The sequence below is a fragment of the Podarcis filfolensis genome, assembly GCF_964270895.1.
Source record: "Podarcis filfolensis genome assembly, chromosome: 8".
In the NCBI taxonomy this organism is placed as follows: domain Eukaryota; kingdom Metazoa; phylum Chordata; class Lepidosauria; order Squamata; family Lacertidae; genus Podarcis; species Podarcis filfolensis.
Window position 1 is genome coordinate 36,292,010 of NC_139611.1, and position 25,746 is coordinate 36,317,755.

Consider the following 25,746-nt stretch of genomic DNA (forward strand, 5'->3'; position numbering starts at 1 on the left):
TTCTCTTCTCATGAGGTGGCCAAAGTATTGGAGCCTTAGCTTCACGATCTTCAATACAGGATCTCAAAGCAGCTGTCTTATTACCAAAGAATTTCAGAAATAGACTTGAAAGAGAAGTTGCTGAATTACAACTTATTACTAAACTGAAAACTATGGAGAGACCTAGTCTGAATAGAGATATTGCATTCTTGTCTCTTTACATATGCTAAAGCTATTTTTGGTCATCTGCATACTATCCCTTGCTTTTTCCTGTAGGACTAATTGTAGTCATTAACAGTTGTCAACAGGTTTACCATACCCATAGAGTCCATCACCCATCTCCTGCTACCCTTCTGAGAAAAACTGCACCCCACCCTCCCACTATATACAGTATAAGGGTCTGGTGACTTCTGTTTCAGTGTATCTGAAGAAGTGTGCATGCACACAAAAGCTTATACCCAGAACAAACTTAGTTGGTCTCTAATGTGCTACTGGACAATTTTTTATTTAATTCTTTTCTCAGAATTGGATGCAATTCTCAAGCATGTGAAAACTGTTAGGATTTTTATCCAAACTGTTAGGATTTTTATCCACCCGTGCTGCTCCAGTATGTAGCACTATGTTGTTTATATCATGTGAGTGTCTGAGAGCATGAGACAGGAAGTCTCAATACTGCTGGAACTTTAGTTTCACTTCTGTGTGTGATGCTTTTCTGTACTGCTGCTGAGAGAGCACAGACACGCTGATGGATTCTTTGCATATAGACTGTAAAATGAAGTAGTTTAGAGCTACTGACTGTCTCTTTCTTCTGCAATGAGTTGCCAGAAGACAAATGTGCTCCTCTCAGGATGGAGGGGTCGCTTATCGCCAGTCTCTCTGGACTGAGGGAGATTTACAACCAGAGAATGACTGGGAGAGCCGCCCCGGTGTCTTGGGAAGTTGGTGGCCTTCCCGGCGTTTTTCCTAACAAAAACTTCACCCTCATCATTCGAGAATGGTCCAACTTAATAGAAGACATGGACCGTCTCTCATAAATAGCTAGTGCATGTGAAGCTGCCTTTCAGGGAAGTAATTACCTCCACCCACCCCTGCTCATGAGCAAACCCAAGAATCTCAAGCTTCCTAGGACCAGACTCTGAAAACCACTAACCTATGCTATAATGTCATGATGCAACCATTTTGAGCTTGCATCTGCATGGCTTCAGACTCAAAGCAGGGCACTTGCTTAAGAGCCTGTATTGATTTGCTTCATCATCTTTCTCCTCCATACCCACCCACCGCTTTCATTTCTCCACATTGCTCAAAAGGAATCAGTGCTGACAAGTTAATGAACTCCAGCTACAAAACACAAAGATAAGCTCAGGGATGGGTTTAGCACCTGCTGTGTTCTAATCACTTGAGTCCTTGCTTAGGTGAATGGTTCTTGATCGCTACAAGAGGTGGTGAAGGGAGGGAAGGAACCTGGAAAGTCTCCTCTTCATATTACTGTCTGCAAACAGAATGCTCACCACCTCACCAATTGCTGTTTACGGAACCCTATAGACTCCTCCCCTTCATGGTTCCTAACATGGTTCCTAACAAAACTGATTCCTACCATGTGAGCTTAGAATCCAAAGACATTCTTCTAAATATGAAGAAGCTGTGAGTAACTGACATTTTTTCTTCATCAATGGGACCTGCATGTTTTATATTAGTAATAATAATAATAATAATAATAATAATAATAATAATAATAATAATTTATTATTTATACCCCGCCCATCTGGCTGGGCCTCCCCAGCCACTCTGGGCGGCTTCCATAGAAACCAAAAATACAGTAAAATATCGCACGTTAAAAACTTCCCTGAACAGGGCTGCCTTAAGATGTCTTCTGAATGTCAGGTAGTTGTTTATCTCTTTGACATCTGCTGGAAGGGTGTTCCACAGGGTGGGCACCAGTACCGAGAAGGCCCTCTGACTGGTTCCCTGTAGCTTTGCTTCTCTCAATGAGGGAACCACCAGAAGGCCCTCGGCGCTGGACCTCAGCGTCCGGGCAGAATGATGGGGGTGGAGACGCTCCTTCAGGTATACTGGACCGAGGCCGTTTAGGGCTTTAAAGGTCAGCACCAACACTTTGAATTGTGCTCGGAAACGTACTGGGAGCCAATGTAGGTCTTTCAAGACCGGTGTTATATGGTCTCAGCGGCCGCCCCCAGTCACCAGTCTAGCTGCCGCATTCTGGATTAGTTGTAGTTTCCGAGTCACCTTCAAAGGTAGCCCCACGTAGAGTGCATTGCAGTAGTCCAAGCGGGAGATAACCAGAGCATGCACCACTCTGGCAAGACAGTCCGCAGGCAGATAGGGTCTCAGCCTACGTACCAGATGGAGCTGGTAAACAGCTGCCCTGGACACAGATTTGACCTGTGCCTCCATGGACAGCTGTGAGTCCAAAATGACTCCCAGGCTGCGCACCTGGTCCTTCAGGGGCACAGTTACCCCATTCAGGACCAGGGAATCCTCCACACCTGCCTGCCTCCTGTCCCCCAAAAACAGTACTTCTGTCTTGTCAGGATTCAATCTCAATCTGTTAGCCGCCATCCATCCTCCAACCGCCTCCAGACACTCACGCAGGACCTTCACCGCCATCACTGGTTCTGATTTAAAAGAGAGGTACAGCTGGGTATCATCCGCATACTGATGAACACCCAGCCCAAACCTCCTGATGATCTCTCCCAGCGGCTGCATGTAAATGTTGAAAAACATGGGGGAGAGGACAGAACCCTGAGGCACCCCACAAGTGAGAGCCCAGGGGTCTGAACACTCATCCCCCACCACCACTTTCTGAACACGGCCCAGGAGGAAGGAGCGGAACCACTGTATGACAGTGCCCCCAGCTCCCAGCCCCTCAAGACGGTGATGTGTGAACGAGACAGAATGAGACAGTATCTCCAGCTTCCAAGATTGTAACTATGCTAAACTAATTTGTAACCCATGATTTCTTGGATTTAAACATGGACTGCAATGCAGACAGAATTTCTCTAACTCGTGGAGCTTCTTCCTTAAAAAAGAAAAAAAAAGTTATTTTAGGGCAGATTATGTAACTATGCCATTTTCTAAGTCCTTTTCAAAAAAAGAAGAAGACTGGTCTTTTGCCATGAGCAATGCTAAGCCCCAGCCTGAGCATCAAATCCCATGTGCCTGCTATGCATTAACATTTCTCACAGTGCTAAAATGCCTAATGGTGTATCATTGAATATATTTCCTGACTCAGAATTCTCTCCTCTACCCTGACTGCATTTTTAAAATGTTCTCTCTCTCTCTGCTATGCACTTGCTCTGCCAAAGAAGGAACAAATGTGGGCAACCAAACTGCTCCATGGAGGATCCTCAGACACAACCTGCTTCTCAAATTGTTGAGAATGTGATATGCAGGCTAAATGTATTTATTTAGACCCAGCTTTTCAACCAAGACTGACTCCCTAAGTGTCTTAGAAATAAAATCCATACAAATGTACATTATGAATTTTAGGGAGTAGATTTTTAAGAAATAATAATAAAATGGCATTGATCAACTTCAGCAAAACCCGTAGAGTGCATACATCAGTCACACATAAGAAGGAAAACTGAGCAGGGGGCAGCAAGTAACTAAATCATTGAATGCTTTGCTAAGGCTTCAATTGGCCATGACATAGCCTCTCCATAAATAAGCAGGAGTGGCTGGAGGTCTGACATTGACTTCACTTCTATTTACATAGCTCATGTATGGGAGCCATACATTGTCAAAATGATCATGTTTAGTTTGATCTCTAACAACCTTTCTGTGTTGCGCTAGATGCTGAGAAAAAGCCAGATCCCAAACTTTCCCTTGCCATCCCATCAGAGATGAAACTTTGAGGTATTTCCAATGGGAGGAGATCTCTAAACAGATAGCAGTAAACAGCATGGCTGTTGGGTCCTTATGAACTGGGAAGGGGAGAGAAATGTATACTATGACTAGAAATATGTTGGTGTTTATGTACACAAACACAAGGTGATGTTGCTGTTTCTTCTGACCATGGGCAGTTGGTGACTAAGAGTGTGTTCACATTACTGCCTTAGGCACAGTGGAGCTCCTGTCCATCTCCATGGTGTGTTTCACAGCTCCCTCCCCCCCCCAGCTGTTCCTATCATCAGGGCTTAATTAGTGTCAGATCTGCTTCTGTTGTGAACACACCAGGCACTGATGGGATGGGGATATAGTTAACCTTATGCAAAGGTGTTTACACCTTGGCTAGAAACAAATTAGGCATGGCTTATCATGAACTCCAAGTGGCGTGAAGCTGTTGTGAGAAAGGACACATCATAAACAGTGCTACCTTATCACAAAATATAGGATACATATCCATTTAGGATAATGGTGTGTGAAAATGGATTAAAAGCCCAGCCCTGGAAATTCAGGGAGGGCACAGTAAATGGGAATCTGAATACAGTTTAAGATTGTAGGTTCTTCCATTCAGAGTAAGCCCAAGGAGCTGCAGATGGGCTCAGAGACTGGCTGCTTTTAAGGATTTGTGAAGGTAAGCAAGATAACGGATTTGGCCTAGTTTGTTCTGAAAGCACAGGCTACAGTCTGGCTGCAAATCTAAGCTCTGCCTGGATGGAGGTTGCCTGGGTGGGGCATGTGACTTCTTCTGAAACCTTTGAAGTACAAGCTACTATGTACCACTATAATGTACCACATAACCGTGCATTGGTAGCAAATAAACTAGGTTCTCCCAGCATAACACCATGAACAGTGCTCCACTGAGAAATGTATTAAGACAGCCCAATTGATCTATACATTTCAGAAACATAAGAGGAACAGTAATGATGTTCATGTGACACTTTCCATACTGAGCATGCCTATCATTATCCAGCTATCTATTGGCCAAGCTAAACCAATGGACCACTGTGTGTACAAAGACCTGCAGCAGATGGGCACATTCATTCCAGTCACAGAGGTTTAGCATTATAGTCAGCATAGCTTCCATGCCAGAACCATGGAAAGGGGAATCTATGGAAGCTCCTGGTGACAGCAACTGTATCTACCCCTGTCTTCTCTGGCTGGCTAGGCCTAGGAAGAGGTCGGAGATACTCTATTCTTCTAATGCCAGTGTAAGACAAGTTTAGCACCATAATACATAGATTTTTTACACCCAGGATAGACAAGGTGGAACTCTCCAGATGACTACAGCTCACAACATCCCCCAAAACTGACCATGCCAGATGAGACCTGTAATCCAACATCGGGAGGGCACCACCATGGTGACCCCTGATTTACATAGATAGGTGTGAACAGCATGCATGTACATGAGAGGAATCTGCACATTTTGCTTGCTGAAGAGGGAGCTACCTGGGCAATGATAGGCTCAGGGGACAAAGTTAGTTTAGACGGAGCCAAAAGTGCACAAACATTTGAGTAACTATGAGTTAAAATGTATCGTGCAACTGATACTGGTCCCTCTGTTGGGACTGTGGTCTAGAAAACATGCACAATTTGTAAAGTTGCTTTCAACTTTGAACCTTTCCAAATATAATCACAAGTAAACTGAGCATATAAACAATTGATTTGCAGATGGAGAGAGAGATCTTGGACTGCATAACTCTATGTTTCTCAGCCTGAGTGCTTGCCACATAGCTATTTGCAAAATATTTCCAATAAATGAGCCAGAGGTTATTCGGGCATCCAGATTGCTGGACTGCACAGCTGGCTTGGGGAATGTTTTGCCATGCCCTTTAAAGGAAAGGGAACATCACTCTCCATATTTTCCATCTCTACACCTCTTGCCAAGAGAACAGGGTGGAGTACACATTGGTTCACAGCCCAAAATTCTGTCCGCCGGTCTTCATCAGGGAGCTGCTGTGGGAAAGAGGAAAAGCTGGACCATCCCATGCAACTCGCCCATTGGAGTGGCATAAGCAAAACATGAAATGGTTTGCTTTTATGAGTCTGCGATACTTCATTATTGCAGTGGAAAAGCCAAGATAACAAGAGTTGTTGGTTTGTATTTCATCTGCTTAAAAGGCAGACACTGGATGGTTTGGAACCAGACAACTGTTCAGGGTGTTTCAAGAAAGGAAAGCATGCATCAAAGACCCCCTCACAATTAAAAATGGTTGATGTTGGCAGCAGAAACATTCATAATTGAATAGGGCAGAATGCAAATTAGGCAACCCAGTGAGCAGATCAGATAGGAAGACTGGCTAGATGGATGGACAGATTTGTTTTTCTGACTTTTCCTATGTTTTCAAACTAGGAGGATACATTAGGTGTGATCAGTAGTGGCCAAATTTTATCAGAGACAGTGAGAACAAGCGGATAATTAACCATGCAAAGCTGCAGGGGGCAACTTAGACCATTTGCTATCTTGTGTACATGCATACTATATAGACATTTTCTTTTGTATTTTCCTCTGTACTTAAGATTATGTTGCTTTATATGATTTTCTTTTTGCTCTTCTTTCAGGTCTGTTGATCATAATAACTGATTGTTAGCTGTTTTGGACTATAACTCTCATCAGTCCCAACCAGCAGGGAAGATGGGAGTTGAGTCTTTGAATTAGATCCTTCCTTCCTTCCTTCCTTCCTTCCTTCCTTCCTTCCTTCCTTCTTTTTTAACAAAGGTGCTCTCTCTGCCATATAGGGCGAGTGTACGCTAGAAAATCATATGTATCATTTGATTCACTTGGCATTGCCTGGAACCATTTGCCCATAAAAATATTTGTTGCAGTGACTGCTCTCAACTCATAGCAGCCACCTTCTTCATATTGCTCCTGAGATTGTAAACCTCAGACCTAGAGAGGAAATGTGGCCCTCCAGACTCTCCCCATGCCACACTTCCTCCTTCTCAGGTCACACCTTTCACTGGCCCTGCTCCAGTTTCTCTGCCTGGCTGGCAAACAGTAATGATTCCTGTCTCTAGCTTGCCCAGATGGAAACATGTGCATGTAGGAAGCTCTGCCTTGTGCATAGCTCAACTGCAGGCTGCTACTCAGAGATGAAAGTCATGTCTGTTGATGTAGCCACAACTGGCATTTGTTCCCCCCACCCAGGTGCTCATTCATCAATTACTAGCTCGTCAGTCATTGGTGGTTTGTTGGCCAATGAGAAACTATTCTCACTATCATGTGCTCCATCTCTAGTACCTTTTCCTTTCTCCAAGTAGGAAATGATTGGAGAAGTCAAGAAGGGAGTATGCAAGCAATAGATGGTGGGACAGCACCTTTTTCCTTGTTGTTGTACCTTTTCTATGTCCTTCTCCACCTCTACATCTGCTTTACATTGCAGAATGGCGGGAGCATTGGATGGAATTTCCCAAATACCTGAAAGGGAAATGGGCCTCACTTCTCCCAATCCCCATTTCAAAGCAGCAACTGGTAAAACTCAGTTGCCACTCAGAGAAGTAAAAAGCCCAGGATGGATATCTATAAGGGGAAGCCCCATATATCAGTGGTAGAGCATCTGTCTTGCAGCCCAGGTTCAATCTCCAGTACCTCCTGGTAGGGTTGGGAGACAAACTTCTCTGAAATCCTGGAGAGTTGCTGCCAGTCAGTGTAGGTAATACTACGCTAGATGAGGCATTGGTCTGACTCAGCATAAGGCAGCTTCATTTGTTTCAACAATAGCTGAACACCCAGCTTTCTCCCTCTTTATTTAAATGAGATTATTTAGAATTTTGATTCTGTTTTGCTATTGCTGCTCTTGTTTTAAGACAAAATCACAGGTAGCAGTAACACCCCTCCCAGGATGGACTCAGTTCTTTTGGTGCACATGCTGTAGAGTGTGTTTCACCCACAAGAAGATGAGTTATGTTGTTGTGGCTCAACAAAAGCAGACGTTTCCCCTGTAGCCTAGTATCCAAGCTGTTGTGTTTGCAATTCAGGGAAACACAGCTGTGATAACTAATCAAGAGTTATCCCTTTGTGCTTATTATGGCCTCTTAATTAGAAAGAGGTTTAAACCAGGAGTGTGCATGGTGGCAGAGAGAAGGGGAAGTAGTCCTGTCACTCGTGGGCAGATAATGAATACAGTAAAGACTGAAGTTACTTTGCAGCATCCAGTATTTCTGGTTCATCTCCTAACAGGCGAATGTAATAAAGAGATTCTGTTTTAAAATTTCAGACACTCTGCTTCCCCTTCCCTTTTTTTCACCCCCTTCTGAGTTTCAAAGGCATTTAGATCTTTATATCCGAGGCAGGCCTCCGAAAATATTGGATTCCAAAGAAACACCATCACCAAGCCCTCCTTCATACTGCCACTTCTGTTCTCTACATTACACATTTGAATCAAAAGTTACTCAGACCAAGCTGGCTCATCACATCAGCCATCCTCAAGGGGGCTTCAAATGATATCTTGTCACGACGTACCTTTTCAGGCTTTTCTCAGTGAAATCTCCTGGAATGTAACAAAGACAAGTTTCTTTTTTCTTTGAAGACAGCTTTCCAGCGAGAGGCACGGAGAGCGGCATTGAACAAAGAAGCAAAAAATTGTGCCAGACAGAGGGTGTCACTGAGAGTACAGTTAACAGGGAAAGAAAGATTGAGGATCAGGGCTAAGCAAGGCTCTGTAGCAAAGGTGGGGAAACATTTTTACCCCCAGACTGCAGTTCCAGAAGGGCAGCCATCTAGGGGCACATGCCAGTCATGGGCAGGGCCAGAGGCAAATGTAGGTGGAGGAATTAAGGTGAATTTTACTTATGTACAGTGGGCTGGTTTCTACACACACCTCTCTATCCTTCATTCAGACAAGCAGGAGACATTATCAGAGTTAAAGCAAAGACGTGCAAGGTGTGGGAGGTCAGGAGGGTCAGATTTGACAATAAGGCATTGAAGTTGGCTGTGTGCACCCAGTTCAGGTCATTAAGCAGAGGTTCATGGGATGCTCCATTAAGAGCCAGGCTGCTGCATTCTGTGTTAGCTGCAACCTCTGGACCAAACACAAGCGAACATAGCAGTGAGTTGGATCATAGTATTTGAATTCTAATGATGTGTGGAATGATAAAGTTACAATTTGCCTTTGTACAGTAGGCTAGTCCCCCCCCCCACTTCAGTGCTCATTCCATTAAAGCAAGGAGCATTACCAGAGTACAAAGACACATTCCAGCCAGGCAAAAACACTCCAGGAGGGTATGAATCCAGGCCAGTGAAGGATGTGGTCTGCTGAGGGTGGGTGTGGCTAAGGAGGAGGGGCATATAGCAAAGCATGGAAGGCTGCATTCAACCTGAGTTTTCCTCCAACCCTGCCCAAAGCAACCTTCCCAAATTTGGGGGAATGTTGTTGGACTACTGCTGCCATTGTCCTTGACCAATGGCCATGATGGCTGGAGATGATGATGGTTGAAGTCCAACAGCATCTAGCCAACGTTGTGTTAGGCTGTTCTGGAGGGACAGGAGAGATGATTCAATTCACATGCAGGCTAAATTTAGAGGGAGAATGTAGGAAAGAATACAGCAACCCTTGTGAGGTCCTTTGTAGTTTGGTGTAGCACAAGTCACATAGGTAGATATTATAATGCAACGCCTCACCACCAATCTCTCTTGTTTATGTGGCCATTAGTTCAAAGCCACAGACAAGCAATTTATTGGGTATGAAAAATGTCACCTATGGCACCCTAATTTGCATCTGAAAATTGATTTTTGTCACATTGGGATTTTAGGACAACCTCTTTTGGCAGCCAACACCGCCACAGAGCATAATAAAAATAATTATGTGGCCACAAAAGCATGTTAGGCTCACTGTAAATTTTAAGTCTCTAAAGGACGGAGCTCGGCCAGGCATTATTGATGGGAGCTGTGGAAGAGTTACCTGGAGTAATCTTTCTTGATGATTTAACACTGACAGCAAAACTTTAGAAGTCTAACTTGCAACTGCCAGGAATGTGCAAGCCAATGTTAACAGTCTTTCGTAGAGTTTAGTCAAATTCACCAGGTTCTTTCTCAGCAATGCTTACACCATGCATCTCTATAGCATCCGAGGGATGGGGGATAAATTCTATTCCCTCTGCATTTAAAGCTAAACTCACACAACTCACACTTTCTGAACTAATACATAATTGGAAACAGAGCCATCCTTCAAAATATGCACTTCTCTGAATTTTGCAATGCAGTCTTCCATCCAGCTATTGTGAGATACACACACACACACACACACGTGAAAAGAAAAAAGGAAAAAAATGCATTATATTAGGGGAAAATGCTTTGCGAAAATGTGCATATTAGACAAATAACACAGGTATTGTTGTAGGTCATTTGGAGTTACTTTTTGTAAAAAAGAAGAATAAATAAATAAAAGAGATTCAGAAATAAATAAAAGAGAATCCAGCAAGTTAAATTAATTATTGAATGTTATATTAGGAAAAATTTGCTGATAAATTTTCATGAGGACTAAAGCGAAAAACATCACAAACTGATGTAGAAATGTAAACAACTGAAGATTGGAAAAATAAGAAACATCCAGAATTAACAGATTTGCCAATCCTAATTAACATCCACTGTATGATTATTATTATTTTAAATAGCTCTTTGCAAAAGCAGCCAAATGGTACCTAGGAACAGATGCCATTTTTCCTATGTGATCTTCCTGGGCTGCCTATTGCTGTTCTTTTTTCACTTTCCTGCTTGCTGCAGTTGTAACCAGAAAGGCCCGATGATATTAAGCAAAATATCTGTCTTGAACATGGCAAGACAAAACAACCAATGAAACATGACAGTCCCAAAAGCTCCTTTGCAGTCTGGAATAAAAACAAACGAGTTCCTGCACATGATTAAAACTTAAATCCATTTTTAGTCATAATATTGGACACTAATTAGTGTTTCCGTGGAGCTAAACAAAGACCCACTGTCCAAAAGAGGATTTCTAAGGCCCCAGAGACCAGTGGGTCTTACAAATCCTTCCTTTCAGTCACTTGTCTAGCTCTGTGTAAGCAGTAATTCAGAAAAGCAATAGATGAAATTATAAACAATCTAATATAGTATAAGAACATTATGCACCGTGCAAGTTCCAGGGTTGTTGTTTCATCTTTTTTTAGTTAGCCGTGTTTCCAGTGGATCCCCCTCCTTGAATAAAGTCTCCTTCTCTTTGCCACTGTTGCTGCTGCCTATTCAGTTGCCTTCCTCACTGGACCCAATCCACACCTGCTCCCCAAAGGGCCAAGTTCAAGGAGAGCAAAGGCAGCTGCTGCTCCCCCTGTCATTGTTTGGTCACTGGGTGAAGACAGATGAGCAGATAACATCAGCATGGAGGACCATGTCAAGGAGGCTTTAGTGGTTGGTAGTAGGCCCCATGTCAGGGACTGGCAGGGCTCTGGCAAAAGTGTGCTGCAGGCAAGGGAGGTGCAGACTAGGAGAGGGAGTCAGTGCTTTGGGGGGGTTCTGTGCCACCTCAGAGGCAGGAGCCTGGGCAAGAGGAGGGGTTGGAGCTATCAGGGATGGAAGGGGGCACAGGACACAACAGAGGAGGAAGAAAAGGCTCATCAGGGCAGGATTGGGAGAATGCCCTCCATTCCCTGCCCTGGTGTCTCCTAGAACCAGGAGAAGCTTGAAGTGGGAAGAGCAGTGATGACTTCCGCAGAGAAATTTCCAGTTGCATGAGCACAACCCGTCAGGGGAGGGTACATAAGTTGGTGGAGGAGTGTGGCCGCCCATGCTGCCACACCTTCTCTGTAGGGCACCAACCTGGGAACAGTTGCCCAGGCACTAGAATATGTGTGCCCGTGTATTGGGAGCCCTGTAGGAGCTGCCGTAAGTGCTTGCTTTGACAATAAAGTAATAAGTATCTGTTGTATGCATTCTTTGGCTGGAAGCATGCAGGACATCCCAACAGGGTGGATGGAGCCTGATGATGCTGACCTATCATGTCTGACACTGTTGACCTCAACACCAGCCTTGATCACATCTCTGTCTAGAGGGGATGGAATTAGATTGTTCTGAGAGCTCTCCAAAGGTAAATGGAATTGCTGAGCTAGAGGTTGGCAACTGCTGCATAGGCCTTAGCAAGTGCCAGAGCAGGCACAGGCAAACTCAGCCCTCCAGATGTTTTGAGACTACAATTCCCACCATCCCTGACCGCAGGTCCTGTTAGCTAGGGATGATGGGGGTTGTAGTCCCAAAACATCTGGAGGGCCGAGTTTGCCTATGCCTGTGCCAGAGGGTGGTGACTCCTGACACCAGTCCTTATTACATGTCTTTTTTGAACTCTAAGGAGGGAAATGAATTGTTTTTCCTGCTTCTGATAGCTACAAAAGTGAATGTAGCTCTTGAGCCATTTTCAAATTCAGCTAAGGGGAGTTTAGACATCACCAGTCTCAGCAGGGAGCTAATTTGGACTCCACTTCACACAGCACATGTTCCACAAACATACAACAGCAGTCACTCATGGAGGTAGCTAGACAGACATTGGCCATATTGATTCCAACCACATAGCATGTCCCCAGTATCCTAAGCCAGGCCTTTGGCTGATTAACATCCAATACCCTTTTAAATGAGTTTGTGGGAGGGGAGGGGAGATTATTGGTTTGTTTTTGTTATGCGTTTTGTGCTATTTATCTTGCATTTTTATGTTGTGGAGATCTGTGGGTGATGGGTGGTATACAAATTTAATAAATAGTAATAGCAGCCAACTTGGTGCCAACCAAACTACAATTCCTATCAGCTCAGACCACATGGTTAAACCATGGAACTCACTCCAATATGATGCACTGATGGCCACCAACTTGGGTGGATTTAAAAGAAGACTGGATAAATTCATGGGGGAGAGGGCTATCAATGGTCACTAGCCACAATGCCTCTGTAGTGGTGCCTCCACAGTCAGAGGCAGTGATGCTTCTGATTATCAGCTGCTGGAAATTGCAGGAAGGGAGTGTGATATTGTGTTTGGGTCCTGCTTGTGGTTTCCCACTAGTTGGCCACTGTGAGAACAGGATGCTAGTCTAGATGGGAAACTGCCCTGATCTAGCACAAACTTCTTATGTTCTTATTACCATAGGCCATGCTGGCTAGGGCTCATAACATCTGAAGGGCACATTATTAACTACCCCAGATGCACACATCCACACAAATGCATGCAGCAAGCAACATGCACACACAGCAGCAACACAGAGATAAATACTGTTGGTGGAGAAAAAATACTGTCACATTGTGTTGTAGATGAAAGAAAAAGAGACAGAGAGGATGTCACCTTAGGTCATGTCAATTACTCCAGCAAACCTTCTTGGATGGCTGTACATACTGTTTACACTGCTTATATTGCTCTGAACTTTCTTTCCTATTCACCCCCATGAAGCTCCCAGCTAGATTTAACCTCAAGAAAGTCCTGGCACATGTCTGAGAGCTATTTTCTGCAACTTTTATACGAATGAGAAACAAATACTGTTGCTGATTCACCTCGGAAATGTTCTCTCCCCCTCCATTCTTCCCCCATGCTGCATATCGCTTTATGTGGAACATAGCTGTCAGATCCTATCCCACCCCCTGTGGCAGCTTGATATGGCATAAAACAGTTGGAGAACTCACAGATTCCACCGCCCAGGGGCTCCTGAGTGGCTCAGAGCTTCCCACATCACTGTGGTTGTGCCTTGGGGGTTATAGCTGAACACAGCTGTGATCCAGAAACCAAAACCTGACCAAGCAAGTTGAATAGCAGGCGAGGAAGAAAGCTCAAGTGTGTGTTTGTTTTTTAAGCCCCATCTTCTCAAAGTTCATTGGAAAGAGGGATGAGTTGTTAAACCATTCTGGGAATTGGATTCAGGTCACTGACGTCAGCAGAGACAACCATTCAAATAATAAGTGTCTACTTGCACAGTTCTGCTTTTTATATCCCTCCCCACCTACGCCACCACCAGATTAGGAAAGGCAATGGTTGAGAGGGCTCCTCCCTATGTTCTACTGCCACACATAAAAAAAGGAGGAATCTGCCTTAAACTGAGTCGGACCATTGGTCCATCTAGCTCAGCACTACATTAACTGGTAGTGGCTCTCCAGGGTTTCAGATAAGTGTTTTTGCAAACCATACCAGGAGATGTCAGAGGTTGAACCTAAGACCTTCTGCATGCAAACCAGATGCTATACCACTGAGCTACAGGGCTCTTCCCCAAGGCAGCTAGCAGTTTTGCTTAGTGAACCATCTCACCATTTCACCATCTACCACTGACCTAGACTACAGGTCTTGTGAAGCAATCTTGACCCTGTCATAGCCTGTTTCAGAGTTCAGCCACTTCTATAGATTCTGATTTCATAAAATAAATAGATGATAAACATGATTTTTCCTCTACAGTTCAGTGAGTGAACCCAACAATTCTAGAATGTGCTGCCAGCAGAATTTGGCAGAAATTTTGAATGATTTCCCTCATTTCCACCACCTCCGTAGTTGCTTAGTTTATTTTTGGCTGCTGTTTTGTTAATGTTGTTAATATTGTTTTATAGCTTATAAATGCTGTATTGATTTGTTAACCATATAACATGACATTTGCTTTTAATTGTGATGTTTAGCTTATTTTAGTTGCTGCTTTGTCAATTGTTTTATAGATTGTAATTGCTTCACTGATGATTTGTTAATTATTCTATATGATATGTGATATAGTTTTGATGTTCTGTGATGCTCTATCATGCTATTCTTATTTTATTGTTTGTAAGCCACTTTGGAATTCATTTGAATGAAAAGCAGCATAGAAATATAATCAAATATTTTCTCCTACTAAACATTATGGTTCATTCGGAATAAGTCTTGGATTCTGTGCTTGCAGTTGCTGAAGAAACTAAGTTGGCAAAAATTAATTCTCTCTCTCTCTCTCAAAAATAAATTCACAGATTTTGTCTGTGGTGTATTTTGCCTTCTTTTGGATTCATACCATAAGATCCTAGCATGATACAGTTCTCCAAGGTGCTTAAAAAGGATTGTGTGTTTGCATCACCAATCAAACTAAGCTTGGATGTTTTACTTCATTGCAGCAGAAACGTTTTAAACAATGGTTCCTAATCACCACGGAGAACAGCTGAATATTTAATAGGGCTTGTCATACAATGCATGACTGATTGGTGCCTAGTTGTGTCGTGACCTGAGAATCAAGAGAGTGCTGGGACTCAATTAGTTGCTGTTTTGCAAACGCTGGAACCAAATTATGTAGGTGACCATCTAAATGGCCAAGTTTGATTCTCCAATATTTTTAAACTTGGCTGGTCAGGGTTTGTTGTTGTTTTAAATAGGTTTTGAAAAATCTCATATTGGCAGCATTTTTTATTTTGCATCAACTACTGCTGTTTCTTCCCCACAAAAACGTTCAAGCCTAGTTTTGAAAGGGAATGGGCACATATTCTGCAGAACAATTTGGAATACAAGTCATTGAAAGAGGGTAAAAAACAAACAAAAGGAGGGGTGGATGTGTCGTCTTTCTTTCTTTCTTTCTTTCTTTCTTTCTTTCTTTCTTTTTTCCACACAGATATACCATGCCAGAGGAACAAAAACTTCCAGCCTAATAACCTTCCAAGTTTTGTTTCAGTTTTGCATCTAGGAGACTTTTTATGCTGGATTCCTCCCCCCCCCCAGTAAGATGGTAAGGGAAATCTGTTGTCCGCTATTTAGAAGTTGCTGGACTAAAGATCCCATCATGCCTGACCATTGGCTGCATTACCCATACCTGAGAGGAGCTGGCTGACAACATCTGGAGTGAGGGCCACAGATTCCCTATCCCTGATGCAAGCTTTCCCCAGCAGTGTAATCTACCAGAATCTATAATTAACCAAAAATGGACAGCGTAATTCCACCCACATGTGTCTTGATCATATTAAAGATGATAAAAAGTTCTCCCGGGTGTGTGGCTCTTGTGAAAGCATGTGCACAAGCATGCACACACATCTACATGCACCAAAATCACCCCACATAAAGAAAGCTAAGGCATTTGGAAGAGCTTTTCCTCTTGTGTTTTCCCTGTTGGCCTTTCAGCAGTTCCCAATGACTCCTGCTTATAGGTATCAAAGGATGACAAAACTGTTAGAACAGCTCTCTCAGCCAGGTGTTTTCCAGATGGGATCCCATGAAATGATCCTATGGTATGATTCTATGCTGCATAACTTGAATTCCCATCAACCCCAGTCCTCATGACCCATGGTCGGGGGTGATGGGAATTGGTGTCAAATTACCTTGGGAGGGTGCCAGGTTGGGATAGGTGTGCTGGAGTGTGGTTGCTAATTTGAAACACAAAGCTGCCTTAGAAAGCAGAGGTGCTAGTTGAAATAGAGTGGGGGGGGGCACATCAAAAGTCAACAGTGGTGGCCGGTGCCCACTGGGACAGGTAGGGCAGAAGGCAGGGAGATCAACAGTAGGTGAAGCCAGAGACAATAATAGGCAGAGCCATCCCCTGACTATTTGTAAGTAAAAAGGCATGTATGCTAGCTGGGGGCAGACTGAGGTTGGTGGATCAGTGCTCCATTCACTGTTATTGACAAGTCTTCACTGAGAATCAAGCTATTCTCATTTCATTGTCCTGCAAAATGCACCAATATATATATAGATCTCTCTCATTCAGATATAGATATAGATATAGATATAGATATAGATATAGATATAGATATAGATATAGATATATATTCTAGCTCGGTTTGTTGTTATCAAGTATTATTCATCACACAGTGTGTTCACTGCCTTTGAAGATTGGTTTATTAATTGAAAAACGCATTTCAGGATGATTATGAGTTGGTGTAAGTGTTGCAATTAAGTCTTTTCTCAAAGCACTCAGGATGGAGAAGAAAGGAGCTATTAATCTTGACCCCTTGACAAGGAGCACTTACATAGAACTGGCAGAAAGCATGTCCATCACCAACAGATTACAGGAACGTATGAGGGACTAATCAATCAAAAAAACATGTTCCTATAAATACAGCCCTGTTGGGCAAAAGATGCAAATAAGTTGAGCCAAGCTTCTCATAAGTGGTATCATTGTGAATGTGGAAATGCAACAGTTATGGAGTTGCCAGGTGCATGCCCAGGGCAAAGTGCTGCTTTTCATGCAGTCCCCAGCATCTCCAGATTAGGGCTGCAGATCGAGGACTGTAGAGGTGCTGCCAGTCATGGGAATATTAGAAGCTTCTTCCTACTGAATCAGACCATTGGTTCATCTAGCTCAGGTATAGGCAAACTCAGGCCCTCCAGATGCTTGGGGCTACAATTCCCATCATCCCTAGCTAACAGGACCAGTGGTCAGGGATGATGGGAATTGTAGTCCCAAACATCTGGAGGGCCGGAGTTTGCCTATGCCTGATCTAGCTCAATGCTGCCCATAATGACTGGCAGCAGCTTTACATCATATCAAAGAGGATTATCTTTCATTCCTATCTGAGGATTGAACCAGGGACCTGCTGTATGCAAGACAGATGCTCTATCGGTGAGCCATGGCACAGTTTGTGTCAACAATGCTGCACTGGATGGACCAATCAATGGATTGTCTCATTATAAAGCAGCTTCCTATGTTCCTAAGGACACTGTGGACTTGTCAATACTGCCACTGGTCCCATGCCTAGAAAGCATGGCTCTGAGAATTTCCCCCCTTGCCCTTCTCCTTTCTCAGGGAAAACCTGCTCTTTTGTGCTAAATCGGAACAATTGTCAATTCGGAGAAAACCCAAATTTCTGTTTGCTTCAGCTGAGCCCTTAGTACTCCCTTTAGACCCCACCCCTCACCAGCCCCACCTTTCACATTTGCCTGGCTGGAAAATGACTGTGAACTCTGATAACAACTCTTGCTTACCTAGATGGAGGTCAGAGAGGAGTATTGTGGTATTCAACACTAGTCTTACTCAGAGTAGACTCACTGAATTTAAGTTCATTAATGTCAATGATTAATCCCATCCAATGTGTTGCTGCCAATCTACCGTACACAGGTAAAAAAATATATCTATTGCTCTGTTCACCCCTAGCATGCAGCCGCTGTAAGGTTGTCCAGAAAGAAGTGTGGCCCTCAGGTTGAAAAGAGTTCTGTATCCCTGGTGTATTCTCTCACTGTTCAAAAAACACTAAGCAACGTTGCCCCAATTATATATTGACAGAGGGATACGTTTCAGCTTTCTAGATGCAATTGAGGTAGCTCTCTAGCTGCATAAGCCTAATTGTTGATTAAACATATTTCCCTCCTTGCTTAGAGGTGATGATTTATTCGCCCAAGGTTGTGACTCAGAACAAACTGGAGCTTTCAAAGTGGAGCTCAGTGAGAGCCAAATATGGTAAAGCTATGCTGATGAGAAAAACCCCATGCTAGGGTGCTGTGTCTCCACTGCCCCAATAAATTACAGAGCTCAGCGTTTGGACTGCTTCATAAGGGAAAACATTATACAAAAGCACGAAGGCTAAATGGAATAAAAGCAAATTGTATGTTGAGGTTTGATTTATTACGAGGTTTGATTATTGCAAAGTTTACATTTGTTGTATGCAGAGTGGAAATCATGAGAGTGTGGTGTATTGGTTAGAAGTTTGCAGTTGTTGTTTGGGCTGTGATTTGTAAGACCTGGATCTGAATTGGTTTCATGTATATATTTAAACAAGATTTGCCCCACTTTTAACCGTAAAAGGCTTCTGGAGCAGCTTGTAAAGATCAACAGTAAAATAGTCCCTGACCTCAGGCTTACAATCTTATAAGACATGACACACAAGGAAAAAGTGAGGAAGAGGGAAGAAGGATGCGGGGGGGAGGAAGGTCTGGCACCAGTTCATTAAAGTTACAGTTTAATAAGCAGCTGAGATGGAAACAGTTCAGGTAGCTGGCCTCTAGGAGTTGGTTCAGGAGAAACCAAGGCAGATGGTCACTCAGATAGGACAGCCCTGCTTCCCTTCTCTCCTCTGTTCTGATGGAATAACAATCCACTACAATGGGGGGACAAGCCCTGCTTCAATCCTATAGTTAGATCAGTTATGAAGTCTCTCTCTCAAGCATGGTTGCTGTTGGGGTAAAACAGGGATGATACCCACTGGCAGAGAGTTACACATGCCTGGGCCAGCTACACTAAAGGCTGAGTCCCTAGGAAAGGCCAACCAAACCTTAGGGGTGTGGAAAACCAGGCGAAGTGCTTCATCAGAGGATCTCAGTGAACTGGGTGGAGCATAAGAAATTAGGTGGTCCTTGAGGTTCTTTGGGGCCAGTTGTTTAGGGCCTTGCAAGAACCTACAACCTGGCTGGATATTAATTGGCAACCTGTGAAGATCTCTCAGCAGAGGGGTAGCTTGATGACAGCCATCTACTCCTGTGAATGGTCTGGCCACTGCACACCACTTTTACAGTCTGCCAAGATGCTCAAGAGTCAAGCATTATATTTACCATGGCAATATAACAGTTCCGGATCCAGATCAGATACAAGACCCACATAAAGCACATTACATCAGTAGTGGTTGATCTGTAGTGGATTCACACGCTGCCAATTTAAAGATGGAATTGCACTGCTCATGTGCTTAACTCTGCACCCAATTGTGTCCATGGTTTCCAAATAATCTGCCATGCAAACAATTGTCAGGATCAAGTCCACTTAGCTTCAACCAAAAAAACCTGCACCATGTGCCTCAGGACCATTTGATGTGTTGTTCTCCAGAGCAAAGTTTCCCCCAGATGGCAGCCCACGTATTAAGAGACCGTTGAGCCATCAGTCATTCCCAGATATGTCAGGTTTCCCGCAAATAGGGCAATTTAACAACAGGATTTCACAGGTGTCAGCTACAGCATTCCAAACAGGAGCAAGAGTCACAGTCAGTGGGGAAAGGTTTTAAAGCATACTTACGCTCTCGTTAAATGAGGTTCCACTACATCTGCAGATTGAAACGCTAAGCAGCAAACCAGCATATGCCTATTCTTAACCCTACACAATTTTACTAACAAGCTAAGGTTCCAAGCAGAGCTATTCTTAGCCAAGATTCATCTTGCCCACAGATGGAGACGTGGCACTGTTTGCCGGCTGACATGTTCTGGCTACAAAGCATGAATAAAAGCAGCCAAGCTTCTTGTAAAATCACACCGGATTGAAGTTTGAGAGGCTGGGAACAGACCATATCGAGAATGTGTGTCTGGCAAAGCTTTTAGCCTAGAGAGAAAACACTCTGTAGATGTACAAGCTAGAGTGCCAGCAAGTGGAGACATCTGTCTTAAAATTAGGGGAATTTTTTCTGTCATGTCCCCCCCCCCCCCCCGCAACCAATCTCTATCAGTTAATGAGAAAATGAATTGCATTTGAAAATGATCACATGGGAGATAACATTTGGGTGAAATTCTCATGGGTAGGGTGCAGGATTTCTGCCATACTTTCCTTAAAAGACCATAGATTGTTTAATCAGTGCAAGGGCCTGGTTATAGAGAAACATTTTTGCCTGATGCCTAGGCATCATTTGTCTTCCACTAGAAAACTCAAATCAGTGAATCATAGAAAGCAAAATTAATCATAATGCTTGCAATACAATAAAAGAACCAACAATAGCAATAGTGACAATATCAGCAATAATAAAAACAGTAGCAATAAGAAATCAGCAGTTAGAGCAGATAGCAAACTTAGCAGCAAACTCAGTAGCAGCAAAACAAAAACGAACAACCCCCTCCCCCAAAAAACCCCACTACAAACCCCTACATTGGTTCATTGGCTCCCTTTTTAAGTCAGGAAATGGGCCATATAGGCCTCTCTGAGGAGAACTTTTGAGCGCATTGGCACCACAACTGAAAAGACCCTGTTCCTTGAGCCCACCCACTATACCTGAATAGATCAGAGGGCCTTAGATGTGAAATGGAGACAAACTCTATGCAGATAACTGAAAACAATATTATGGCAATGGTTTTATATGTACTTAAATACGAATTTCCAGATAGACACATAAAACTGGGCCATTAGAGTAAATGGGGTACTGCCTCACCAACCTCAATTTGCCATCAGCCAGCCCCCACCTGCCTGCCTTTTTTCTTACATTCATTCCTGAAGGTGGCACTGCCTGTAAGCCTCCTCCTCCTCCTTAGTCTCAGTTTTCAGCAGGGAGGAGGATGAGGACAAAGCTATAATTATTTGGCACTGTCTCTCATTGGCAGTAGCTTCATCTACTGTTGAGCTCTCTGCTTTCCGTCCCACCAGTCCCAATGGGGATATACCACTGCATATCACATGGCCAGAGGCATTAGGCTTTCGTATACCAGTTAATAGAAACCGCAGGAGATAAGAGTGCCTTTGGACTCAGGTGTAGCTTGTGGGTTCCCCACAAGCATCTGTTGGGCCACTGTAAGAACAAGATGCTAGACTAGATGGGCCATTGGCCTGATCAAACATGGCACTTCTTATTAATGTGGGAAACAGAACATGTGAAACTGCCATGCACTGAAAAGAGTGATCCATTCATTCCAACCCCTGTATAGCCTCAAAGGAGGTTCACACATAACAAAAGAGAAAACACACATCTGCCCACACAATCTGCACGAGACACTCTACAGATCATAGTTGAGATCAAAACACATTGGGCAGAGAAAATAATTTGAAAAGTTGCCTTAGCCTTCTCTTCCCAGCCAACATTTCTCTTAAACGGAAGATTTAAGTCAAACTACCAAGTCTGCAGGAAATGTGATGAAACTGCTGCCTGCCTGATGAGCTAAATAGTGGAGAGAGACAATGGATCAGTCATCCTTTATAACCTTCTCATTATGGCTTCTTTGTCATCCTAAATTATAGGTCTGTAAAAAAAGGTACCTGGCGTAATTGTCTTGTAAGTCATTGTCGTGACTGCCTCTTTGCTAAATGCCATGGTGCAGAAATGAAGGCTATCTCAGATATTCCTTTGTTATGTGGTTGCATGTGCTGTAAACATTTCGATCAGTTTGCAAAAGGACCTCAATTCTCTGCCACCTCCTCCATTGTATGCCAAGGCTGGATTTAGATTGAAATTGCAAAATATGAAAGGAGTTGGATATGAAAGGGCATAAGAAGAGCCCGGCTGGATCAGACCAAAGGTTGATCTATTCCAGAACCCTGTTTCCTGACATGGACAACCAGCTGCCTCTGGAAAGAGCAGCAGGACATGATGACAATGACCCTTCCCTACTCTTGTTCCCCAGCAACAAGCAACAAGGCCTGTATAGCCATCATGACTAGTAGCCAGGGATTGTCTATTTCTTTTTTCTTTTTTAAAAGCCACCTAGGTCAATGACTATCACAGCATCTCAAGGAAGCAAATGGCATGGCTTGAGTATATATTCTTTGAATAGTAGTTCCTTTTGTCTGTCCTGAAAGGGATAAACTGAAAGCAACACAAGCATGGAATATTCCCAAATGACATACCCGCTGGGGCAATCTCAATGCATTCAGTCAGACCGCTTTGGAGTAGTTAAGTATGGAGTGTGGACCTGGATTGATGCCTTTGACAAGATTCATGACTACGTAGTTCAGAAAAATGCATGTGATCTAGCAATTATTGTTGTTTCTTGCAGGATGGGTTACAACGTATAAAAACACAATTAGTAAAAAAACGAAAAAAACAGCCTCTCAAATCAGTGAAGCATTCAACACATTACAGGGCAGACACCAAAATCAATTATTTGATTTTCAAGGGTCAGCTGCTCCTGTAACACTTCTGAGTTCGTACTGCTTGGATGCAATATGAACTATACTGTTTTCCTTTCAAATGTTCTTTCACAATGCAGAGCATAAAATATTATTAATAGTCTTTGGAAAATAACATCAAGCTGAAGTGACTATTCTCTGTTAAAATGGCTAAAGGACATCCCCATTTAACTGCTAGTCCCGAGTAATCTGCCCTAGCGGCAGGAAAACTTTTGATTTACATTTGTTTTAGTCTTACCTTTAAAGAACCTTGTTTCTCTTTTCTGTCGACAAGCAATACTTCTGCTGTATCTTCAGCCTGAGCTGACCGGGCATGAATGAATAAGGCTCTGCCAGTGTCCGATAAATTTCTCAGTGCAACTAAAACCCCATTTGGTTCCACCTTGAAGCCTGGGTTTGAAACTTCAAAGTTCAATTTGTGATTTCCTTGACAATCATCAAATACCACTAGAGAGAGGCAAAGGGGGGGGGGAGATAGAAACAAGAGCATAAGTGTCCATTAAATATTTATTATTATTATTATTATTATTATTATTATTATTATTATTATTAATCATTCCACACATATCTCAAGGCTATATACAAAATGTAATAAAACAGCAAAGAAACAGTTCAAAACTACACAAAAACTAAAAGCAGATAAATTTAAAACAATAGGAACATAAGGATATAAGGAGATCCTGCAGGATCTGCAAAAGGCTCCTTCAGTCCAACATTCTGTTCTCACAGTGACCTGTGGGAACTCTCAGGCAGGACCCCTGCACAATATCACCCTGGCAAAGACCTGTTCGCAGGGAAAGCTTGTTAGAACCAAAATGACTTCATTTGTTTCTGGGAAGCACAGCTATCTCAACAGGACAGCTATTCCACAGAAAAGGGGCAGCTACACTTAAAAACCCTGCTCCAGGTTAATTCGTAGCAGCATTCTTGACGGAGAGGCTTTTAATGCACTGCAGTGACCTAATGCATATACAATACTTGGTTGGTTTATTGTACCTGGTGTCAGTGAGCAAAATGGGGGGGGGGGGCAGGGCCAAATTCTGAGGGAACTTTTGGCACTGAAATCCAATCTGAATTCACAAAGTTTATGTGTATCTGTCAAAAGGGGTATGACAGTGAAGGCTTAAGTTCTGAGCACTGGGGTAGCTAGGTCTTAACAGCTTCGCGATAATTCATGCAGGATGGCTGTGGGAGTCAAAGTTACTGTAGACTTTTTTCACGATCCAAAGAACTCTTTGCACAAAAGGGTAGAATTTTCTGAAAATCTCAATGTCAAGTTTATCCACACAGATTTCTTCTAATTTCCACCTTGCTCCTTAATTTCAGTGAGAAGCAAGTTCCCCAACAGCACTCATTTTGCTAAACAGTATCAATTCCTGCATTGCTATACATGCCACATTATACACATCATTTGATAAACTTCTATCCTCATGCTCACCACCACCTATAGCCGTCTTTATTTCCCTAAGTGAAGAAAACAACCCAGATGTCATTCACTTTTCTTTGCAGGATGATTGGTTCTATACCTTTTTCCAGGACTACAATATCCTTTTGGAGAGATGGGGCAATCTTATATAGGGTGGGTACATTTCAGACTTTACAGAGGACAATCTGCTATCTGAAAAAGTCCTATATTTGAAGGGTGGTCGAGTGCAAGTCCGGTTTAAAGATAAAGGATCCTAAGAATTGAGTATAGGGGCCTTGAAATTACCCATCAACAGTTGGCACCTAAATGGTAGAATGAGTAGCCTCAGTATTTATATTTAAATTATAATATTTTTTTCTCAAGTTGCATCTATTAGCATATGCAAAATGTATGCAAATTTATCCCCTTGTTTGTCCTCTCTTTGAGTGATGCATAGGTGGTCACCCTAATGGTTTACAGGATTCCCAAATGAGCCCTCTTGACACTCTAGGACAAAAATACTGGGTATCTTTCACACAGTGAAGTCCAAAGAAGTGAACTATTTTCTAGTATTTGTCCAGAGTGAAATTTATTCACCAAAATATAATCAGAAGCAGAGTTAAACAAACTTGAAATATAAGCATCTACTTTGGGAGCAGTTACCCCAGGTTTATAATGTGAGAAACAGCAGGCAAGAACAAAATGTTTTCAGTTAATAATGATATAGTAATCATCCCGGGCTTGGCCTGGGCATCTAAAATCCTTAAGCCTAACAACACAGTGCTGGGTAATAATTTTGTTTCATATTAAGAACCAATTCTGTTTGTTTGATGGAAATTACTGTAGGATGATTGGTTTGACTATCAAAGCGCCTCCCTGAATATATGAATTTCCACACTTCAACAGTGCCATAATTGTTATTGTGTAGACCACTGTGATTATGTTCAGCATGGGCTTTTTCTTATGGAAAGCTTTTCATATTTATGGAATTGAGATCCATCTCTAATAGGCTGCTGATCTGTGAAGCTCTCTGTTTCATTAGGTGCAAATGCACCATATATATTTTTAATGCAGAAGTTATGAGCTCAAGGCATTTATTGAAATAAAATAACAAGACTTGCTTTCTGCCATTCCTCAACCTGGTGCCCTCTAGATCATGGGAACTCCAACTTCCATCAGCCCCAACAGGAATTGTCAGGGATGATGGGAGATGTGATCCAAAAACTTCTGGAGGGTACCATATTAGCCACTCCTGGCAGAGAGAAAGAGAGACAGAGAGAGTGACAGAGAAAGACCTCCCACACACATTGGTTCTGTGGAGGAATTCAGCTGTCAGTTGGGGGACGCCATTCATATGCCCCTTGACAGACTGAAAGATTGGCAGCAGCATAGAAGCTATGTAGCAGTCATGCAACTGGAGTGTTATGCTCAAGAACTTTTCTGGAATAATAAGAACCAATCTTTTGCTCCCCTTGCTGTTTTTGCCTAGATTGAGAAGGAAGACTTTCCATGAGGCTTTCAAACAGCCATCAGCATCCTCTCCCATCAACGATGGGAGTCTGTATCACCAGCAATCATTTAAATGTCAAAATAGCAACAATACACACATTTAAGTAAGACAATGTAATTAATTCCTTTTTTGTAATTTGACAAGCTTTAACAATAGCATGCTGGAAATGTAATGCCCGTGAGGGAAATTCGCTATTCAGGGAGATGAGGAGATATTGATTAGATAAAGTGGGATTTGCTATTTCTCCACACCTTGCAATTCAGTGTCTTTTTTTATTGAACTGATATTATTCTGGAAAAAATCA

At 42.9% G+C, this 25,746-nt stretch overlaps 1 protein-coding gene across 2 annotated transcripts in view; it reads right to left on the reverse strand.

Moving 5' to 3' along the window:
* CDH13 (cadherin 13) overlaps positions 1–25,746 on the reverse strand; it is a 665,580-nt gene that overhangs the window by 352,155 nt on the left and 287,679 nt on the right. For both annotated transcript variants that reach the window (XM_083626042.1, XM_083626043.1), the window contains exon 3: positions 22,766–22,974. In XM_083626042.1, coding sequence (XP_083482168.1) covers positions 22,766–22,974 — 209 coding nt within the window. The remainder of the gene's footprint in view (positions 1–22,765; positions 22,975–25,746) is intronic.